The following is a 20,233-nucleotide window of genomic DNA, read 5'->3' on the forward strand; positions in this document are numbered from 1 at the left end:
TTCTGACACAGAGATTCTCCTTTCAGTATCAAATCTTGAAAGCTTTGCATTTGGTTTTCCTAAGGTGCACTGCACCATCTTACCAAACAGTAACAAAGTCCCAACAATGAGGCTGCAAGAACAGGACCTGTCTATATACTGTTAAGCACTAATTCTTTACCTTTACATTTTGGATCAAATCTGAGACACTGAATTAAATGAACCATCAAAAATATCAGTTCCTAAATAGACAGGTCCTATTGGAGAAGGCAATGGCACCCCACTCTAGTACTCTTGCCTGGAAAATTCCATGGACGGAGGAGCCTGGTGGGCTGCAGTCCATGGGGTCGCTAAGAGTCGGACGTGACTGAGCAGCTTCACTTTCACTTTCCACTTTCATGCATTGGAGAAGGAAATGGCAACCCACTCCAGTGTTCTTGCCTGGAGAATCCCAGGGACGGGGGAGACTGGTGGGCTGCCGTCTGTGGGGTCACACAGAGTCGGACACGACTGAAGCGACTTAGTAGTAGTAGTAACAGAACATATAGCATTGTTATTCATCTTTAAAAGAAAAGGGCTTAGATTTCTAGATCCAGACAAGATGGAGTAGATGCATTTTTCCTTATTCCTCCCACTGCGTACATGTATGCTCAGTCGTGTCTGACTCTTTCTGACCCCATGGACTGTAGCACACCAGGTTCCTCTTTCCCTGGGATTTTCCAACAAAGAATACTGGAGTGGGTAGCCATTTCCTGTTCCAGGAGATCTTCCTGACCTAGAAATTAAACCCGAGTCTCTTGCGTCTCCTGCATTAGCAGGTGATTCTTTACCACCATGCCACCTGGGAAAGCCCACATTTCTCCCACTAAGTATTGATAATAAACCCTCCTCCAGCAGTAAATTTGTAGTGTCCCCCTTTCCCTCTCAGCATGGTGTTAGTGGAAGCCTACTAAAGATTTAAAGAAGATTGATCATTAAAACTTACAAGACTCCAAAATGTTCAGGAACAACTGAAAATCACTCATCATACTAAAAAACAGGGAAATTACCATTTGATTGAGAAAACAAAATTAACAGATTACAAGACCCAAGATGACACAGATGTTGGAAACATATATACAGAATTATAGAAGGATTTTAAAGTGGTCATCATATAAATGCTTCAAAAAGTAGTAACTAACATATTGGAAATAAATAAAAACAGAGAAAGCCTCAGCAAAGAAACAGAAGATATAAAGAAGACCTAAACGGAAATTTTAGAATGAAAAAATTTCAAAATATCCAAAATAAAAAGCTAATTCAATGGACTCAAGAGCAGAATAGAAGTGATGAAGGAAAAAAATATCAGTGAACCTGAAAATAGAACAATAACAATTATTGCATCTGAATAACGAGAAAGATAAGCAATAAACTGGTTTCATCAAAATTAAAAAGACCGTCTCAATGGAAATAATCAAAAATAAACTGCAGACTGGAAGAAAATATTTGCAAGTCACATATCTGACAAAACACTTGTATCTGGAATAAAAAACAAACAAAAAGGCTCTCAAAACTCAACAGTAAAAATTAATGACACAATTAGAAAACAGAAAAAACACAAATATTTCATCAAAAAGGATATATAGTTGTCAAATAAGCACATAAAAAATGTTCAACATCAGTAGCCATTATGCAAATTAAAACCACAATGGAACAGCATTACATACCTATTAAAAACAAAAATACAGTTACAATATCAAATGCTGATGAAGATGCAGCATTGATATTGAAACTGGATCACTCATATATTGTAAAATAATACAGTCATTCTGGAATATAGTTTTGTAGCTCCTTTTAAAACTAAACATATTTATTATATGACCTAGCATGTACACTCCTGGGCAGTTATCTCAGAGAAATTAAAACTTACTGTCCATATGAAAGTCTATACACAAGTGTTTACAGCAGCTTTATTTATAGTAACTAAAAATTGGAAACAACACATGACCTTCAATGGATGAATGGTTAAAGCAGTACATTCATACCATGAAATACTGTTCATCAATAAAAAGAGTGAAGTATTGATACATGCAAAGATGTTACAGATGTCAAGGGCATTATACCTAAGTAAAGCTAATTTCAAAAGGTTACATACTAAAAAATTCTCAGAATGAGACAAAATTATAAAGATGGAGAAACAGATGAGTGGTTGCCAGAAGTTACGGATGTGGAGATAGGAGGGAGAGGAAGAGTGACTGTAAACTAATAGCATGGACGTATCTGTGATGATGGGCCAGTTGTGTATCTTGTTGCAGTGGCGGCTACATGACTTCGCATGTATCATAAAGCTGCACAGAACTATACACATACTTGAGTGAAAGTCTAATTGGTCAAATCTGCATAAGGTCTTTGAATCGTACCAATGACTCTTTCCTGGTTTTGAAATCGAACTATAGTGATGTAAGATATTACCACTGGAGGAAACTGGATGAAGAGTACACGAAAGCTCTCTGTACTATTTTTTTTGCAACTCTCTACAAATCTATAATTATTTCATAATAATAAAAGAAAAAACTAAAAGGATCACAACAAACTGTGGAAAATTCTTAAGAAGATGGAAATACCACCTTACCTGTCTCTTAAAAAACCTGTATGCAGGTCAAGAAGCAACAGAACTGGACATGAAACAAGAGACTAGTTCAAAATTGGGAAGGAATATCACAAGGCTATATATTGTCACCCTGTTTATTTAACTTATATGCAGAGTACATCATTTAAAATGCTAGGCTGTAGGATGAATCACAAGCTGGAATCAAGATTGCTGGGGAAAATATCAGCAATCTCAGATATGCTGATGATACCACTCTACTGGTAGAAACTGAAGAGGAACTAAGGAGCCTCTAGATAAGGATGAAAGAGGAGAGCGAAAAAGCTGGCTTAAAGCTCAACATTCAAAAAACTAAGATCATGGCATCGGTCCCGTCATTTCATGGCAAACAGAAGGGGGAGAAGTGGAAACAGTGACAGATTTTCTTTTCTTGGGCTCCAAAATCACTGTAGATGGTGACAGCAGCAATGAAATTAAAAGACGCTTACTCCTTAGAAGGAAAGCTGTGACAAACCTAGAAAGTGTATTCAAAAGCAGAGACATCACTTTGTCAACAAAGGTCTATATAGTCAAAGCTATGGTTTTTCCAGTAGTCCTGTGAAAGTTGGACCATAAAGAAAGCTGAGTGCCAAAGAATGATGCTTTTGAACTGTGGTGTTGGAGAAGACCCCTGAGAGTCCCTTGGACTGCAAGGAGATCAAACCAGTCAATCCTAAAGGAAATCAGTCCTGAGTATTCACTGGAAGGCCTGATGCTGAAGCTGAAGCTCCAATACTTTGGCCACCTGATGTGAAGAGCCAACTCACTGGAAAAGATCCTAATGCTGGGACAGACTGAGGGCAGGAGAAGAGGGCAGCAGAAGATGAGATGTTAGAAGCATTACCAACTCAATGGACATGAGTTTGAGCAAAGTCTGGGAGATAGTGGACAGAGAAGCCTGGCATGCTACAGTCGGGGGTCACAAAGAGTCAGACATGACTTCACAACTGAACAACAATGAACAACAACAGCAAGGGTTAAAAAGCAGATATTACTATACCTGAGCTGATGCAGCTCATGCTGCCAGGAGAGGTTTTCCTGCTTTAGCTCTTCTTGCATAATCTGAAATGTTTTTGTCTTATCTTGATATTCCTGAAGTTGAGCCTTCAGCGGACGTAACTCAGTGATTTCTTGGTTAATGTGTAAATATTGCTGCTGCAGATTCTTCAACTCCTTCAGCTTTAACCAAAAGGAAAGTAAAAGGGTGATTTATCACATTTCATCCACTTAGCTAGCTCCCTGCTAAGTCAGTCAACATCACAATAGACTACTAACACCTAACAATCCACTGATACAATTGCAGCATGAATCCCTAACGTAGTGAAATACATGCAGCCAGGTTGGTGGGAATCTCCCCATGGAGTGGCCATGAAGGCAGCGACAACTACTGCAACTTCAACGCCAGTCCCCTGGCCCTGAGGTCCTAAGCTGATTCTAGATTTAAAACCCTGGAGATGGGATAGACAATAGACTTACAGCTGCTTGGGGGTGGTAACTCCCTAAGATAAGAAGTATAAAGATAGACTGGCTTTCTGTTTAACCATGTGCCCTGGCTAGGCTTCTAAACTCTGGTTCATGCATATCAACCTTAATTCTACCATAGCTGATGTTGATTATAAAGAAGGCAGTGATGCCCAGGCCCAGTGCTTAAGAACAGTCAGAATTTGGAGTCAGCTATCCTGCCAACATAGTGGGCATGTTTCACATACTTTTTAAGCCTTAATTTCCTTCACCTATAAAATGAAGATAATTATAGTACCTCTTATAAAGATTATGAGAATTTGACAAGAAAATTAACATATAAAAGTCAGTGGCGGTGTTGATGATGATGAACTTGCCTTTAATTAACAAACCTGCCTATCTATTACATTCCAGACATATCTTCTAACTCTTTACCCCCAATATTCATTAAAAGCTTGGCAGTAAGAAATAATGTGAGGATGTCAGGGCAAAGAGGAGGGCCCTAAACACATATCTCTTTCACCCATCTGGAAATATCACTAAAGCTACAATAAAGGTATTTTATAAGCATAAAACACAAGAACAAGAACAAGAGAGGAGTCAGTAGCAATGAAAATAATTTTGGAAGCTAAAAAGTAGATGTATAAATGGTAACTGACTTAACAGATCTGGGATTGGCAAGTCTTAAGATGGCAGTAGGGAAAGTCAAGAACCAACAGAACTTACTTGGCAGACTCTTCAAAAGGCTTAGGAATTAACAGCACCAGGTACTTTTTGGAAAAGATGGTGATGGGAGTAGCGAGGAGGTGATAACTGAAATAAGGAGGATCAGATGAAAGATGCTTAAGAACAACAACATCCCTAAAAACACTCCCAATTTCACACTTTTTGTTACTCTGACAGACAACTAGAATTTTATCCTTTAGAGAAGGTTGAAGGAGTGTCTCTGGACTATGGAACAGTTGAAGGTAAAGGTACTGCTCCAGCACCAGGGTGATCAAGTGAATGTATGCTTTCTGAATATTAGAAGACTTTCCCATACTCAGCTTGAAGAGTTCTGGCACAGAGGCCTTACCATCCATGCAGGAAATGGAGAAGTCTTCTTTGGAAAATCTGACTAACCCAAGATGAACTAAAGATATCAACATGGGGACTGCCCTCAAAAAGCTCAGCAAGATAACCATGAGCTGAAACTCACAGTTGGTAAGTCCCACCCACAAGCATTTTTTAGACTCTACTTTTGAACATGAAGAATAAACCACTGATTAACCCTTTCCTGAAGAACAGCTAACATTAGGCAGGGATAAAAAGAAACTGAAAGAAAAGTAATTCAGAAGAGATTAACAGAAGAAAGCATGTCATGTACTCAAAGATTTAAGAGAATATTGGAAATCAGAAGCATTACAGCAGAAATTTTAAAACTATAAAGAAAAACTCAAGAGAAAATTTCAAAGAACAAAACTGCCCGTAATCTGCTTGGAGAGATAAATTAAGAACATCTATCCATGAGACCCCAAAAAAAAAAAAAAATCCTTAGAAATCAGGAACATGATAACAAATATGAAAACTTCAATACAGGATTGATAAGACAGAGGTGAGAAAAATCTTCCCAAAATAAAACAAAAAGAATAGAAACGGTAAGAAAATTATAGAACCAACCCAGAAGGCCCTACACCTAAATAGCAGGATTTTCACGGGGGGGGGGGGGGGGGGGCGGGGGGGGAAGGCGGTAGAGAAAAAGGACAAGGAAAGGTAGTAAAACAGAATTCAAAGGAATTTCTCAAAATTGATGAACATGACTTCTTAGATTCAAAGGACTAGACAGAATGGTGAATAAAAATAGACTCACACCAAAACACATTATTGTGAAACATCAGAACATACTGGACTGAAAGATTCTATATACAGTTGACCATTGAACAACACAAGGGTGAGTTGAAAATCCATGTGTACTTTATTGTCAGCCCCTCGTATATGCGGTTCTTCTATATCTGCTGTTTCACATCCACAGAGTCAATCAACTGCTGATCCTAGAGTACTGTAGTATTTATTACTGAAGAAAACCCATGTATAAGTGAATCCATGCATTTTAAAGCCATGTTGTTCAATGTCCAACTGTATTTCCAGAGAGAGAGAGAGGGACATGAGGGAGGGAGAGAAAGACAGAGATAGAACTAGATAAACAGAGAGAGAACTAGATCACATAAAAAGGATCAAGAATCAGAATCTCTGGACTCCTGAACCACAATGTAAGCTAAAGGGGAACTGAACAATGTCTTCACAGTTTTGAAGAGAAATCATTTTCAGCCTAGAATTCTGTGTTCCACCAAACCATTGGAAATGATTAGACATTTACCTCCCCTGTATCTTTTCTCGGAGAGTTACTGATTTATTCCAACAAAATGATGGCACAAAACCAAGATAAGGAAAACACAGAATATAAGAAACAGGAGATCTAACACAGAAGAGAACAGGAGGGAGATATTCTAGAAAGAAAATTATGTCCTAGAAATAATATAGGGCAACTGACTCACATAAGAGCAAAAAAGAGACTTCAAGAGAATTTTCTTCCTGAAGACAAAACATACAGTAAAATAAACATCTTGAAAAATGTGGAATCTCCACACTGTGCTCCATAGTGGCTGTACTAGTTTGCATTCCCACCAACAGTGTAAGAGGGTTCCCTTTTCTCCACACCTTCTCTAGCATTTATTGTTTGTAGACTTTTGGATAGCAGCCATTCTGACTGGTGTGAAATGGTACCTCATTGTGGTCTTGATTTGCATTTCTCTGATAATGAGTGATGTTGAGCATCTTTTCATGTGTTTGTTAGCCATCTGTATGTCTTCTTTGGAGAAATGTCTATTTAGTTCTTTGGCCCATTTTTTGATTGGGTCATTTATTTTTCTGGATTTATGATCCAGCAATCCCACTACTGGGCATACACACCGAGGAAACCAGAATTGAAAGAGATATCACAGCACTGTTTATAATAGCCAGGACATGGAAGCAAACTAATGTCCATCAGCAGACGAATGGATAAGAAAGCTGTGGTACATATACACAATGGAGTATTACTCAGTCATTAAAAAGAATATATTTGAATCAGTTCTAATGAGGTGGATCAAACTGGAGCTGATTATACAGAGTGAAGTAAGCCAGAAAGAAAAACACCAATACAGTATACTAACACATATATATGGAATTTAGAAAGATGGTAATGATAACCCTGTATGTGAGATAGCAAGAGACACAGATGTAAAGAACAGACTTTTGGACTCTGTGGGAGAGGAAGAGGGTGGCATGATTTGGGAGAATGGCACTGAAACATGTATAATATCATGTAAGAAATGAATCGCTAGCCTAGGTTTGATACAGGATACAGGATGGTTGGGGCTGGTGCACTGGGATGACCCAGAGAGATGATATGGGGAGGGTGGTGGTGGGGGGTTCAGGGTTGGGAACTCATGTACACCTGTGGTGGATTCATGTCAATGTATGGCAAAACCAATACAGTGTTGAAAGTAAAAAAAATAAAAAAAAAAGAAAAATAAAAATGTGGATAAATGACAGTAAATCTGGGGTTAAATTACATTGATAAGTACAAAGAAAACTCAGTAACAACAACACAGTTATTCATTCCAGGAAAAACAAAGGTGACAAGGAAAATAAAAGTAATACATAGGTTGGGAGGTGCTTGTGCCCAATTGTATCAGACTCTTTGCAACTCCAGTATTGCAACCGGAATACTGGAGCAGGTTTTTTCTTCTCCAGAGGATCTTCCCAACCCAGGGATCAAACCCATGTCTCCTGCATTGCAGGCAAATTCTTTACCCGCTGAGCCACTGGGGAAGTCCCTCACATCCCCTGCTTCTCTTGAACTGGCAGGTGGACTCTTTACCACTGAGTCAGATGGGAAGCCCCTCATATCTTTAAATGCTGCCTCAAATCATTTTCAGACTGAAGTGCACATACAAACAAAAAGGCACCTCTAGAGATCTGCACTCCATCCTTTAGGCAGGAACTGCCCAAGTGCTTCATTTGATTAAGGGAAAGTCCTAAGGAAGTTTGGGTGATGAAAACTCCAAAATGTTTCCAGAGTTGTCTGTTACGCCCTAGTAGAATCCCCTGGGTTATTAACTCCTTGCCACTGAGACCCTCAGACTGTATTTGGGAAACTTCCCTTTAACTATGGAAAGAAGAGGACCAAAGTAACCTGAGCTCCTTTCAAACTGAGCTCCTCCCTTAGGTGGTCTTGAGAGAAAGGAAGCCTAGTCTAGGCAGAGGTGACAATTTGCCGGCCTGGGCTGAATATTTAAACTGACAGTGATTGAAATGTTATCATACATGCAGCCAGTGGCTGAGACACTAGAAATTTCAATGCTCATGAGACAGAGTGAGAACAAGATGTGTGGAAAAGAAGAGTCGATGGAGTTAATAATACATTCAGTAAGCATGCAGAAGGGCCTCAGCAGACTGGCAGGGCCTGAATGCAATATCACTGAGTCGGACTGTCAGGCCTTTATGTGATTTATAACCCTGCTTAGGCTTTATGATTCAGTCATGGCAGATGTAAAAGCCTCAGTCTCAAAAGTTTCTATAATCTCCCTACACTCCAATTTCACACAATAGAGAAAACAGTGTTTTCAGTAACAACCACACTGATAGAGAATATCCACCATAATTGTTGATTATCTACCATATGATTAACTACCCTTCTGCTAAAAACCATGTGAAATACAAACAAGTATAAGATATGACATTTACCAGGAGCTTGAAATTTAAATGGTGCAATAAAAAAATACAAAGGTATAGAAATTTTACACACACAAACACACACACCCATATACATCAAGACAACATGGGACAAAGGAAAAGAGAAGCACGAGGGAAGTACAGACAGAAGGTCATAGACAATCAAGTGATCTGGAAATGTGACCAGAGGATCTAAGCTCTGGAGCAACCTTTAAAGAGTAGGAATATTTGCCCAAAAAAGGAAAATGAGAGGACATTTTTGTTCAGAGGATGGTAACGTGGGTAAGTAGACCAGTTTGTGGGTGAGCAGATCAGATGGCTGACTTTAAGACAAAGAGTATGGAAGCAATAAAAGGGGACATTGCAAAGACAGGCAGATACAAACCATTGGGTCTTAAAACCAAACCAAGAGGTTTGAATCCTAAGAATATTTTAGAGATAGAATAATTTTTAAAGGTTACTGAACAATGCAGTAATAAGAGAGTAGTTTCAGAAAAATGTATTCAGCAATGGAGGGGTGACAACTGGGAGCACCAACATTACAACCATTTAAGGGTAAAGTGTTAAAAATTTATCCTAAGGTGTTGATGATGGAAAGGAAAAAAGAAATATTTGAGGCACACTATGAATAAAGAAATGATAGACCCTAGATAGGCTCAATGTAGGAATACAGCCAATATTTTGTTACAATTGTAAATCAAAAGTAACCTTTAAGAATTGTACAAAAATTTTTAAAAAAGAAATGACAGACTTTGATGATTAAATGAAATAAAATAATAGACAGTTATGAGCCTTAGGAAGCAGAAGAACATTACTATGATTTATATGGAAATTTAAAAATGCTGGCTTTATAGCACATGTAACTATAGTCAATATCTTGTAATAACCTATAATGAAAAATAGTCTCAAAAATAATGTATGTGTATATGCATAAATAAATCACCTTGCTGTGCACCTAAAACATTGTAAGTCAACTGTACTTCAATAAATATATATAAAGAAAAAAACAAATAAATAAAAAATGCTTTGGCTTGTAAATACCCAGCAGACAAAAAGGTATTAATAGAACAGGGGTTAAGAGATAGAAAATTTAGTCCCTAGTATTTACAAAAGCTAAAAATAGTAAAGCAACTCACTGAATAAAACATAGCTAATTCAGAATCTATCCTAACAGCTTTCAGGAAAAAGATTTTGACCTAGAAGATAATCAACACCTGGATAAATCAGCAGTCCCCAACATTTTGGCACCAGGGACCAGTTTCATGGAAGACACTTTTCCACGACCGGGGGCACGGTGGAATGGGGATGGTTTGGGGATGATTCAAGCACATTACATTTATTGTGCACTTTTTTTCTAATCTCATGCCACTGCTAACCTGACAGGAGATACCGGTCTGCGCCTGGAGGCTGGGGACCTCTGCTATAAATTATATGCGAGGTATATACAGTCCTGAAGAAAACTTTTTGCATTTGCATTCTGAAAACGATGACAAAAGGTTAAGCTCCTAGAACAAAGTCAGCTAAATTGAAACGATTTTAAAAATAAATATGCCTAAATTGTATTAATGTCAAAATTGTAGCTGAAAAGGGAGGCTTTGTTCAGATTACAAAAGGGAAAAAAGATTGTCTATAAATATTCAGTATTAAATGTAATATGAATGAACACATTACCTACCAAGAAAAAAAAAATCTGCATAAGACTTTACAGTTTAGGAGAAATGAGTTCTTCCCCCTGGGCTAATGGTGGCTTAGATGGTAAAGCATCTGCCCGCAATGCGGGAGACCTGGGTTTGATCCCAGGGTTGGAAAGATCCCCTGGAGAAGGAAATGGCAACCCACTCCAGTACTCCTGCCTTGAAAATCCCACGGATGGAGGAGCCTGGTAGGCTACAGTCCATGGGGTCGCAGAGAGTCGGACATGACTGAGCAACTTCACTTTCACTTTCAATCTTAAAAACTAGAATTTTCATATTCTGGATTTAAAGATAGAAAATTTAGACTTCTGAAGCTCAATTTATTGCCCATTTGAGTATATGGCCTAGACAGAGTTAAGAAACTGTCATGAAAGTGAAAAGAATAATGTCACAAAGTAGAATCCTGATAGCCTGGCTGGGCTCATACAGTTCTAGTTTTGCCTCTAAATTTTGATAATCTGCAAGTTTTCAGGAAAAAAAAAAAAAAAAAGACCTGGATTAAACTATGGGATCCTCCTAAAAGCAGTAAAAATTTAACACTGGAGATCTTATCTTTCTCTAAGATTAAAAAAAAAAAGTTGGCTATATAAAGGGAAGTGGGAAAATGATTCAGTCTGCAAATAAAGCTTTACTAAATAGTCATGTAAAATTATTTAAATTAATCCCTTTTAGATTTAACTTTTTTTTGACAAATTAGGGTTGCTTTTAGAAAAGTACAAAATAAGCTGAGTCCTCTTTACCCTTAATTCTACCAGACTCTACTAAACTATCAGTGTAAAAAGGCACTTAAGTGATCCCAATACTTTCATTAAATTAAACTATGACAAATTCTGGAATCATCTGTGTGTATGTGTGTGTGTGTTTGTGTGTGTATGTATAAAATATATAAAATAGCTTTCCATCTCTTAGTCCTTTTGTGACCCATGGTGAGTTCTGTGCAAAGGAAATCTGATTTTTTTTAAACAGCAATGGCAGATTTAAAGTAATTTAAATAATGTTTATCATCCCAGAACACCAAGTTAACATGAATAAAAATTTTTACCATTTTCTGTAAAAATGAAAATCAATTTAAAGAAAGTTTCAAAAACTCTCAGAAGACTGGAAAGAGAAGCTCAACACTCACTAGTCGGTCCCGGTCATTTTGGAGTGATGACATAGCTTTTTTTAAACTCTGTACTTCAGCAGGGCTGGTTGCAGGTGGGGCTGCAGACCTCTGCCTCCCGTCCTCTGACTTGCGTAATTTCTCCAGTTCACTCAACAGGCGATCTCTCTCATTCTGCAGGCTGGCCATAGCCTTGGAAAAGGACTGCATTTGGTTGTAAGAATCTTCCAGTTGTGACGACAAGTGAAGCAGTTGCTCATCTTTGGACAGAAGCTGCTGGTTAAGTTTCTCAAGGTGAGGCAAGCTGTTATCCTCAGTGGAAATCACTGGAAATGCAGCTTTAGAAACAAGAATGTCTCTCTCCCTGCTTAAGAGGCCCTGTTCTCTCAGCTGTGCCAGCTCCTTCAGACTGGCCTCATATTTCCTTTTCAGTTCCTCAAGTTCCTCATGCGCCTGATCTCTACTGTTTTGTAGGGAACTCATTGACCTTCCAAAAGACTGGATTTGTGCTGTGAGATCTTTATTTTCTTTGGTGACCACGAGTAACTTCTGTTCCATCTCCACCAGATCTCTTGCTAGCTCCGCCACCCTCTCTTCTGCCGTCTCAGTTTCATTGCGCATTATCCCTGCATCGTGATGAAGATGCTTTAATTCTTTCTTCAGTTTGTCTTCAATTTCACCTACCTTCTTGGCAGCTTCTTTCTGAACATGAACCAATTCCTCTTCCAGTTCCATAACTCTCTTCTGAGAGGAAGAAAGGATAGTACTTAACTTCTGTACCTCTTCTTCTTTGGCTTTTAATTGGGCCTGAAATATTCCTAGAGTACCTTCTTCTTGCAAGGCTGTCAACTGTTTCTTTAATTGTGATAGAGAGACTTTCAAGCTCTCAGTCTCTTTAGCTAAATCTTGTTTCTCCTCCTGGAGGGCAAGAGAGGACCTCTGCAGCTCCTCCCTTGCTTCCTCAGACTCCTTGAGCTTTGCTTCTAATTTAGCATATTCACCCTTCAGCTCCTTGACCTGCTGAAGCTGAGCTTCAAGGAGCTGCTTTTGCTGACAGTCTTTCTTGGACAACACTTGGTTCAGGTCTTCTCTATACTGGATCAGCTCTGCATTGAGCTTGGCATTCTCAGAATTAAGGTCATCCATATGACTTCTCAAGCTTCGGATTTCCTCCTTCAGCTTATTATTCTCAGTAGCAGCATCTTGAATGAGTTGGTCTTTTTCCAAGATCACAGAGAGATGTCGTTCTTCCAGCTGTTGGTAGTCACTGACTATGCGGTCTCGGTCATCCTGGAGAGAGGACATGGATTTAACGAAGGAATTCAACTGAGCCTTCTGCTGCAAGTTCTCCTTTTTCATGTTTTTCAGTGTTTCCATAAGCTGATTGGTTCTGTCAACAGCTTTTTTGTTCTCCTCTTCTAAGACAGTGTTCTCCTCTTCCTCCTGGGACAGCAGATTTTCCAGTTCTTTAATTTCTTTATCATGCTGCTGATGCAGTTCAGCCACGGCCACTTGGACTGCCTGTTCCTTGGCAGAAAGCAGGCTTATAATCTTCTGCTCCTTCATGTTTATTTCTTCATGCAGCCTACTGGTCAGTTGCCTGGCGGCCTGAAGATCAGTCTCCAGCTGCTCATAACTGAACTTACAATTCTGGATATCAGCCTCTTTCTGCTTTATGATCCCTTCCAAATTTTCTTTATTTTCCTTAAATTTTTCTAGAGAGTTATTTAAATCAGTTGACTGGTCTCTGAGAATCTTCAGTTCTGATTCCAACTTAGCTAAATCATCCTGAGAACTACGGTATAGATTTTGAGTCTCTTCGAGCTGGGACAAAAGTTCTCTGTTTTCTCCTTGCAGAGTATCACAGACCTTCTGCTGAATCTGGACCTCTGTCTGAGCTCTGGATTCCCACATTTGTTTGTCATGCTCAAGCCTAGGAAAAAAAAGGTCATTAATTACAGATTTCAATGGAAAAGTACATGATGCCTAAGAAATACAACAGGTACTCAGATCTACAAATGAATAAACATTGATAACTGAAAGTGTTTTTAATAAAGAAGTATCAGTTCTACGAATGTTCTGTATTAAAGGTATATTGCATCTAAGAATTTATATAAAAATAAACTCCAAAGTCTGTTGTTAATTTAGTGACATGAGTTTGGATACTCTGAAGAGTGCCCCCAATTTTGTACTTGGTTCTAGATAAGCTGTTGTCTGGCCCCCGAATGAAATAATCTTGGTATGAGAGGCAAATGAGGAAACCTGTCTCTGAGCAGAGGGATTCTACTAAAAATGAAAGAGTCTAGTGTGGGGACGCTGTTAGTTCTTGAACTAAAGTGATACAAAATTGGAGTTTGAGGAAAATAACTCCAGCAGGCATATGCAATATAAACTGATGTGGAATATGGGGAAGAGAAAAGAGGAGATAATTTCAGAGGCTAAGGCAGTAATTTGAGAGTATAGAAATTTATACTATGGTAAAAATTCAGAGATGGGTAAGGACAGTAGAAATGAAAATGAAAAGAAAGGAAAAAGTCTAAGAGATCTCTCAACAGAAAAATGGGTAGAGAACTAAATGTGAATTTTTCACGCCAAGACAAGCTGTAGCAGAAAGTCATTTGCAAAAAAACAGAGAGACAGTGAGACAGAAGTGAGAGGGAATATATCTTCTGGGGTGAAATTTAGACCAAAATTAGTCCCATAATATTAAAGGGAATGGAAATAGTTTATGACTTCCTTTGTCTTCAATTTCCTCTGGAAGAGCTAAAAGAGTTATTATTCATTTACCTGGAAATGTTGATCTTCAGTTCCTCCATATGGATGGACATCTGCCTAAGCTGATCCTTTAGAACGCTGCAATTCTCCTCTTTAAGTCTAATTTCTTCTTCTTTGGTCTGAATAGCATCACTGAACTTCCTCTCCCACTTTTTGGCTTCATCTATCACCCTGTCCCGATCATCCTGGAGGGAAGACATGCTCTTAGTGAAAGCTGCCAGCTGGGCCACAGTACTATCCAGGTTTTCCTGAAGTTGCTTAACTTCCTTGTCTTTCTTGTTCAAAGTGACCTGAACCTCTCCAAATGTCTCTTCCAAGTGGACCTTTTCTCTACACAAAGCGTCCAGTTTCTCTTGCATATTCTTCTTCTCTTTCAGGTGTTTCTCCTCTACTTGCTCCAGTCTTCGCTCAAGATCTTCATCCTTTTGTTTCATTTGGCTTTTAATGGATTCTTTATTTGACTGAAGCTCCTTTTTCAACTTGAGATTGTCTGCTAGGACCCTTGCTGCTTCACTTTGAGTGTCATCTAGCAGTACTCTGAAGCTAGCTAATTCCGATTCTGCCTTCTTGCAGTGTTCATTGGCTTGAGCCAGATTTTCTTTGGTTACTTCCAAATCTTTTTGGGACTCAGTCTGAACAAATTCTAGAGCCTTAACAGTTCTCTCCAGAGCACTGATTTTCTCTTGGTACCTAATACAGTCTGTCTGCAGCTGCTTTACTTCTTGCTGTTTTTCTTTTAGCAGCTCCTGAAGTTCCTTCGTGTGGCTTTTATTGCCAGGTCCTTTCTGAGCACCTTGTATTTTCTCCATATATTCCTTTCGTATTTCTGATTCCACCTTAGTTTTCTCCTTGACTAACTGTTGCTTTTCTTCTTCCAATTCACTCACACACTTTTTAAGGTTCTGCATTTCGGATTCTAGTAGCTCATTTTTGATCTGGGCATCTGTAACATCCTGATAATAATTCCCAATGCTTCCATTAAGTTCTGCTAATTGATTCATAAGCCTCTCTTCCAAGTCATCTTTCTCTTCTTCTGCTGTCTCCTTTAACTTGGTAACTCTGGCAAGTTCTTCTTGGGTTTGCTGATTTAATAGGTTTATTTTGGTTACTTCTTCCTGAAGCATTTTTAGTTCACCATCCTTTGCTGCTATTTGACTCAGTAAAGTCTCTCTCTCGTTTTCTAAATTCTGGCTAAATTCTTGGTCTTTCTGCTTGCCTTCCTCTAATTCAGTGATTCTTTCTTTGAGCTGATCAATCTGCTGAAGGTAGTTATTAATTTCATCATGTAAGCTGACATTCTCACATATGTCAGGCTTGGCACTGTTCTCTGATAGAGTGGATTCTAAATTTTCAGGCCTTGTGTTCATACCTGGGGAGTCTTGCTCCTCAGCCTCACCTGGAGCAGAAGGGGTTGCCTCTTCAGTGACAGCCAGCTGGTTGTCATGCTTCTCAGTGGGCTCCAGGCTAGCTTGTTTGGATACATTATCTATCTGATGCTTTAAATGTTGAACCTCTTCACTTAAAGAGTCCTTTTCTGCCTTTAAGGCCTCAAACTCCTTAGAGAGGGTTTTATATTCTGTTTTGATCCTTTCCAGCTCCTCCTTCATGTTGGAATTGGAGGAAAGAAGTGCTTCCATACTATCTTTAGATGTATCTCCTGCAGGATGTACCTCTGCTCTAAGCCGTTCATTCTCTTCTTCCAACTCTAGGATTTTCTGCTGTTTAGATTTAGCAAACTTTCTCATCTTTTCTTTCATCTCCTCCATTTCCTGTTCAGCTTCCTGTAACTGCTTTTCTGTTTCTTTCTTGTTTGCTTCTGTGCTTTTTAACTTGCCATAAAGTTCCTGCTTCTCCTGCCTCACAGTTTCCACTACATGCTGAATTCTTTCTGCCTCATTACTAACATTCTCATAGGACTGCAGAAGAATTTCATATTCCTTTTGCAACTCTTGGTGTTTCTCTTGCCACTCAGTGCTTTCTGCAATCTTGGAACATTTCAAAGATTCAATTTCCTTCGTTAAGTTTTCCTTGTCTTCAGTAAGACCCTCCAGTGCTAATTTCAGACTTTCACAAGAACCACTGAGACTTTGATTTTCCATTAAAGATCTGTCCACTTCTGCAATGAGTTTGTCTCTTTCTTCCTGAAGAAGAGCTAACTTTCCTAAGAATACATCTTTTTCTCTATTTTGAGCAGAAACTTGGTTTTCCACATCTGCCAGAGACTTAGTGAGATGCTCAATGGTGTCTCTGGCCAAAGACAGCTCCTCCTGGAGACCTTTGTTTTCTTTTAGTGCTTCCTTTCGGGAAATGAGGGCAGCTTGCAGTTTCCTCTGTATTTGCTGTTTTGCTTTACTTTCTTCTCCAGTCTCTTCTGGTTTCTGCTTCAGTTCGCAAAGCTCCACCTGGAACTGCTTTATCTTCTCATCATGTTCTTTGGCTTGCATTTCCAGCTGTGTATGCAGTGCCTTTACTAAATCCTCTTGTTCTGTTATCTCCGTTTGTACTTTAGTAAGGGCTGTTTCCTTTTCACTAAGCAGTCCAGAAAGGTATCTAACTTCTTCTTCCTTTTTGCTTATGAGTTTTTGCAGTTCATCTAGTTCAGGCTTCAATTCTCTTAACTGCTCTAATCCAGCGATCTCTATTTGACTGCTTTCCAGTTTTTGCCTCAGGGTTTCTGCGTGGGCTTCAGCTTCACAGGACTCTGCCTTCAGACTCTGGATTTCTAAATCCTGTTTATTTATCTGCTCTTGTAACTGAAATACCTCTTCTGATTTTTTAGTCAGCTCATTTATTGTAGAGTTAACCTTTAACTCTAACTCTTCTTTCTCAGCCTCTATTTCTTTCAGCTGGGTCTTAATCTGGGCAATAGCAGTATTGCCCTGCAGAGCATTTGTATCTCCAAGATGAGAAGGCCAGTCTAGGTGCAAGTCAGACTCTGAAACAGATTGAACAGGCTGCTGGTTTGTGGCTTTGAATAAAGGTTCTTCTAAACCTTGAGTGGGAGAGCCTGATTCCTGCTGGCCACTGCCTGGGAGTTTTCTGTCCATAGTTTCCTGTACTTGAATCTGCAGTTGTTTTAGTTGGTCCCCAATGTTCTCATTTTCCTTGCTTTGCTCATCAAACTGTTCTTGCAAGCGATTATAGTCATCCTTCTGTTGCTTTAGCTCCTCCCTAAGATGTCTTTCTTTCTCCTGTGCCTTTTTTAGAATCACCTTGCGAGAGGTTAATACTTCCTGTAGCTTCTTTTGAAGTTGCTCCTTTTCTTTTTCAAGGTCCACTATTTTTCCTTCCAGTTCTGGTTTCCAGTGTTCTCCACTGCCTGCACCAAGCGGACTGATGGCCACTGCTTCTTTCACAGGTGCTGCTGAGTCTCCATCACCTGCATCCTTGTTACCTGTGGTTAACTTTTGGATGATTGCTTGGTTTTCAATGACTTCTGCTTGGAGCAGATCTATCTGGTTTGTCTTCTCCTGTAAATTCTGATTCATCTGTTTGACCACAGCCTGTAACTGTTCTTCTATTGCTGCCTTTTCTTCCAAATCCTTCCTAATGTGCTCTAGTTCCATTTCCTTCTCAGATATTATCTGTTTTAAAGACATTTCTATTTCTTGGCACTTAGAAGTCACACATTTTTCTAAGTCTTCTTTGCTTTCTTTATCTTCTTCCACTTCCCTCCTCTCACTCTCATGGAGTAGGATCTCTTTGCTGGGTTCATCTTTCACTTTGGCCAATTCCTCTTCTAATCTACTGACTTTCTGTAGAAGTTCCTTTCTATTAATAAGAGCAGCCTGGAGCTTTCTCTTTCTCTGCTCACTTTCTTTCTTTACAAGGTCTAATTCACGCTGAAGTTCTTCTTTACTTCTTAGCCCTGCTGGGCTCAACTCATCAAAATTCTGTTTAATGCTGGAAACAATTTCTTTATCTTCTTCCATCTGCTCTTTTTTGGTCTCTTCAGCTCTGGATAATAAATTCAGCTGTTCTTTAAGAGTCTTTATTTCAACCCCAAGAGAAAATTTCTCTTCATTAAGCTGAACCATTTTCTCCGTCATACTAAAGCTGATTTCTGTCACTTGCTGATCCTTCTCCTCAATGGTCTGTTGGAGTATTTCCACATCTTTCTTTTTTTCTAGTAAGAGTTGATCCATTTTTGCTATTTCAAGTTCCTTCTGTGAAAGGGCCTGTGAAAGTTCTTCCACCTTATTTGAGACCTCCCTCTCACGTTCTGCCCCCTCAAGCACTTCACTTTCCTTCCTCTGCAGCTGGCTCTGCAGGCTTTTGATCAAAGTACTCTGCTCAGAAAACTGAACCTGCACACCATCAAGTTCATTCTGTAAAACTTCAATCTTCACATCTTTAGATTTGGCTTCTATGGTGAGGCTGTGGATCTGTTCAGTGAGCAAGTCATGATGAGCAGTCTGACTTTCATAGTCAAGTCTTCTTTGCGTTTCTGCTTCTGCAAGGCTCACTTCTAGTTGCTGTACCTGAGCCCTCAGTTCCGTTACCACACAAACTTCCTTCACCTGAGCAAGAAGCTGGTCTCTTTCTTCAGACAAAGCAGTGAAAGCATTGTTGGTGTTTTCAGCATTTTTCTTAAACTCTTCAATCAGCTGGGTTAGGATGCCTATTTCCTTAGCTTTCTCATCTAAATTTTTCTCATAGATTTCTTCTGCTTTATGAAGGTTTACCTCAAGCTCCAAAACTTGACCTTTTAGTCTTTCCAATTCATCCTGGTGACACTGACAAATACCTGGGACAGCAGAAGAGGGTTTATCATCATCGTCCTGCTTGGCTGATTTTAATTCCACTCCAGTGTAATTTAAAGATATTTCCTCAGATGGTCTACGCTGGTGTTCGGGGCTCATCTGCTCTTCTTTCTCAGTTGTTGTGAGACTGTTCTCTTTATCTGGCGTCAGTGGAAAATGCTGCCCTGTATCTTCAAGCAACACTGTCATTTTAACTGGAGGTATTCCTTCACTCTCTATCTGTTTCATTTCTTTCTGATCAAGGAACTCAGGGTCACCTTCTGCCCTTTTGCCTTGAAGCTGCATCTTAAGAAATGCAATCTCCTCTTGAGCTTCTTTCATTTCCAGCAATAAAACAGATAGTTCTTTATGCTTCTGAGTAAATGTGTTTTCCAGGGCATCTTGTCCACTTTCCTCAGCAGAAAAACTGCTTTTGTTGAGCCTGGTAATATCAACCATGTTCACCTGTTTTTTTTTAAAAAAAAAAAGAAAGAAAGAAAGAAAGAAAACACCTCAATCAAATGTTTTATAGGAAAGAGCCTAACTAAAAACTGGTATTTTGTGCATTTTACAAAACCGAAAACATTTCCATCCAAACGTTCCTACCACAAAACTGCTAAATATTTTTAAAATCAGTTTTTATTTCCCAACTTGGACCCCTGAAGGCATCCTGTCAATCCTACACTGAAGTCAAGTCATATGCATAAAACCTAAGGAAACCTGGGACTCATTTTCTAAATATTCCTCGCTTGGGAAACTTTTTTTTCAGATTAAAACTGCTTATTTCTCCTAAGAACTACTTACAAATAAAAAGCGAAGCAAGAAGTAAATTTTTGTTTCATCTCATGCCAAGAAGGAAGTTACAGGATTCTTTTTCCTAAACTATCTATTGGAATAGGAAGTATTAGATAAGATAGCTATTAACAGACGAAGAGATTATTAGACAAGTTGATTAAGATAAAGTACCAGGATAAAATAATCAAAGAAGAGTTCTGTTGGAGCTTGGGAAGAAATTACAGACCCATCTGACAAAATATTAACCAAGTTACTATTACAAAGCTTACTGTATTAGGCTGTTCAATCCATATAAATTATTTCT

The 20,233-nt window shown here is 39.0% G+C and overlaps 1 protein-coding gene across 1 annotated transcript in view; it reads right to left on the reverse strand.

Moving 5' to 3' along the window:
• GOLGB1 (golgin B1) overlaps positions 1-20,233 on the reverse strand; it is a 76,981-nt gene that overhangs the window by 16,217 nt on the left and 40,531 nt on the right. The window contains exons 13-15 of the mRNA XM_052636731.1: positions 14,405-19,599; positions 11,639-13,550; positions 3,606-3,784 (exon numbers count right to left, since the gene is read on the reverse strand). Coding sequence (XP_052492691.1) covers positions 3,606-3,784; positions 11,639-13,550; positions 14,405-19,599 — 7,286 coding nt within the window. The remainder of the gene's footprint in view (positions 1-3,605; positions 3,785-11,638; positions 13,551-14,404; positions 19,600-20,233) is intronic.

Source organism: Budorcas taxicolor, chromosome 1 (assembly GCF_023091745.1).
Source record: "Budorcas taxicolor isolate Tak-1 chromosome 1, Takin1.1, whole genome shotgun sequence".
Classification (NCBI taxonomy): Eukaryota; Metazoa; Chordata; class Mammalia; order Artiodactyla; family Bovidae; genus Budorcas; species Budorcas taxicolor.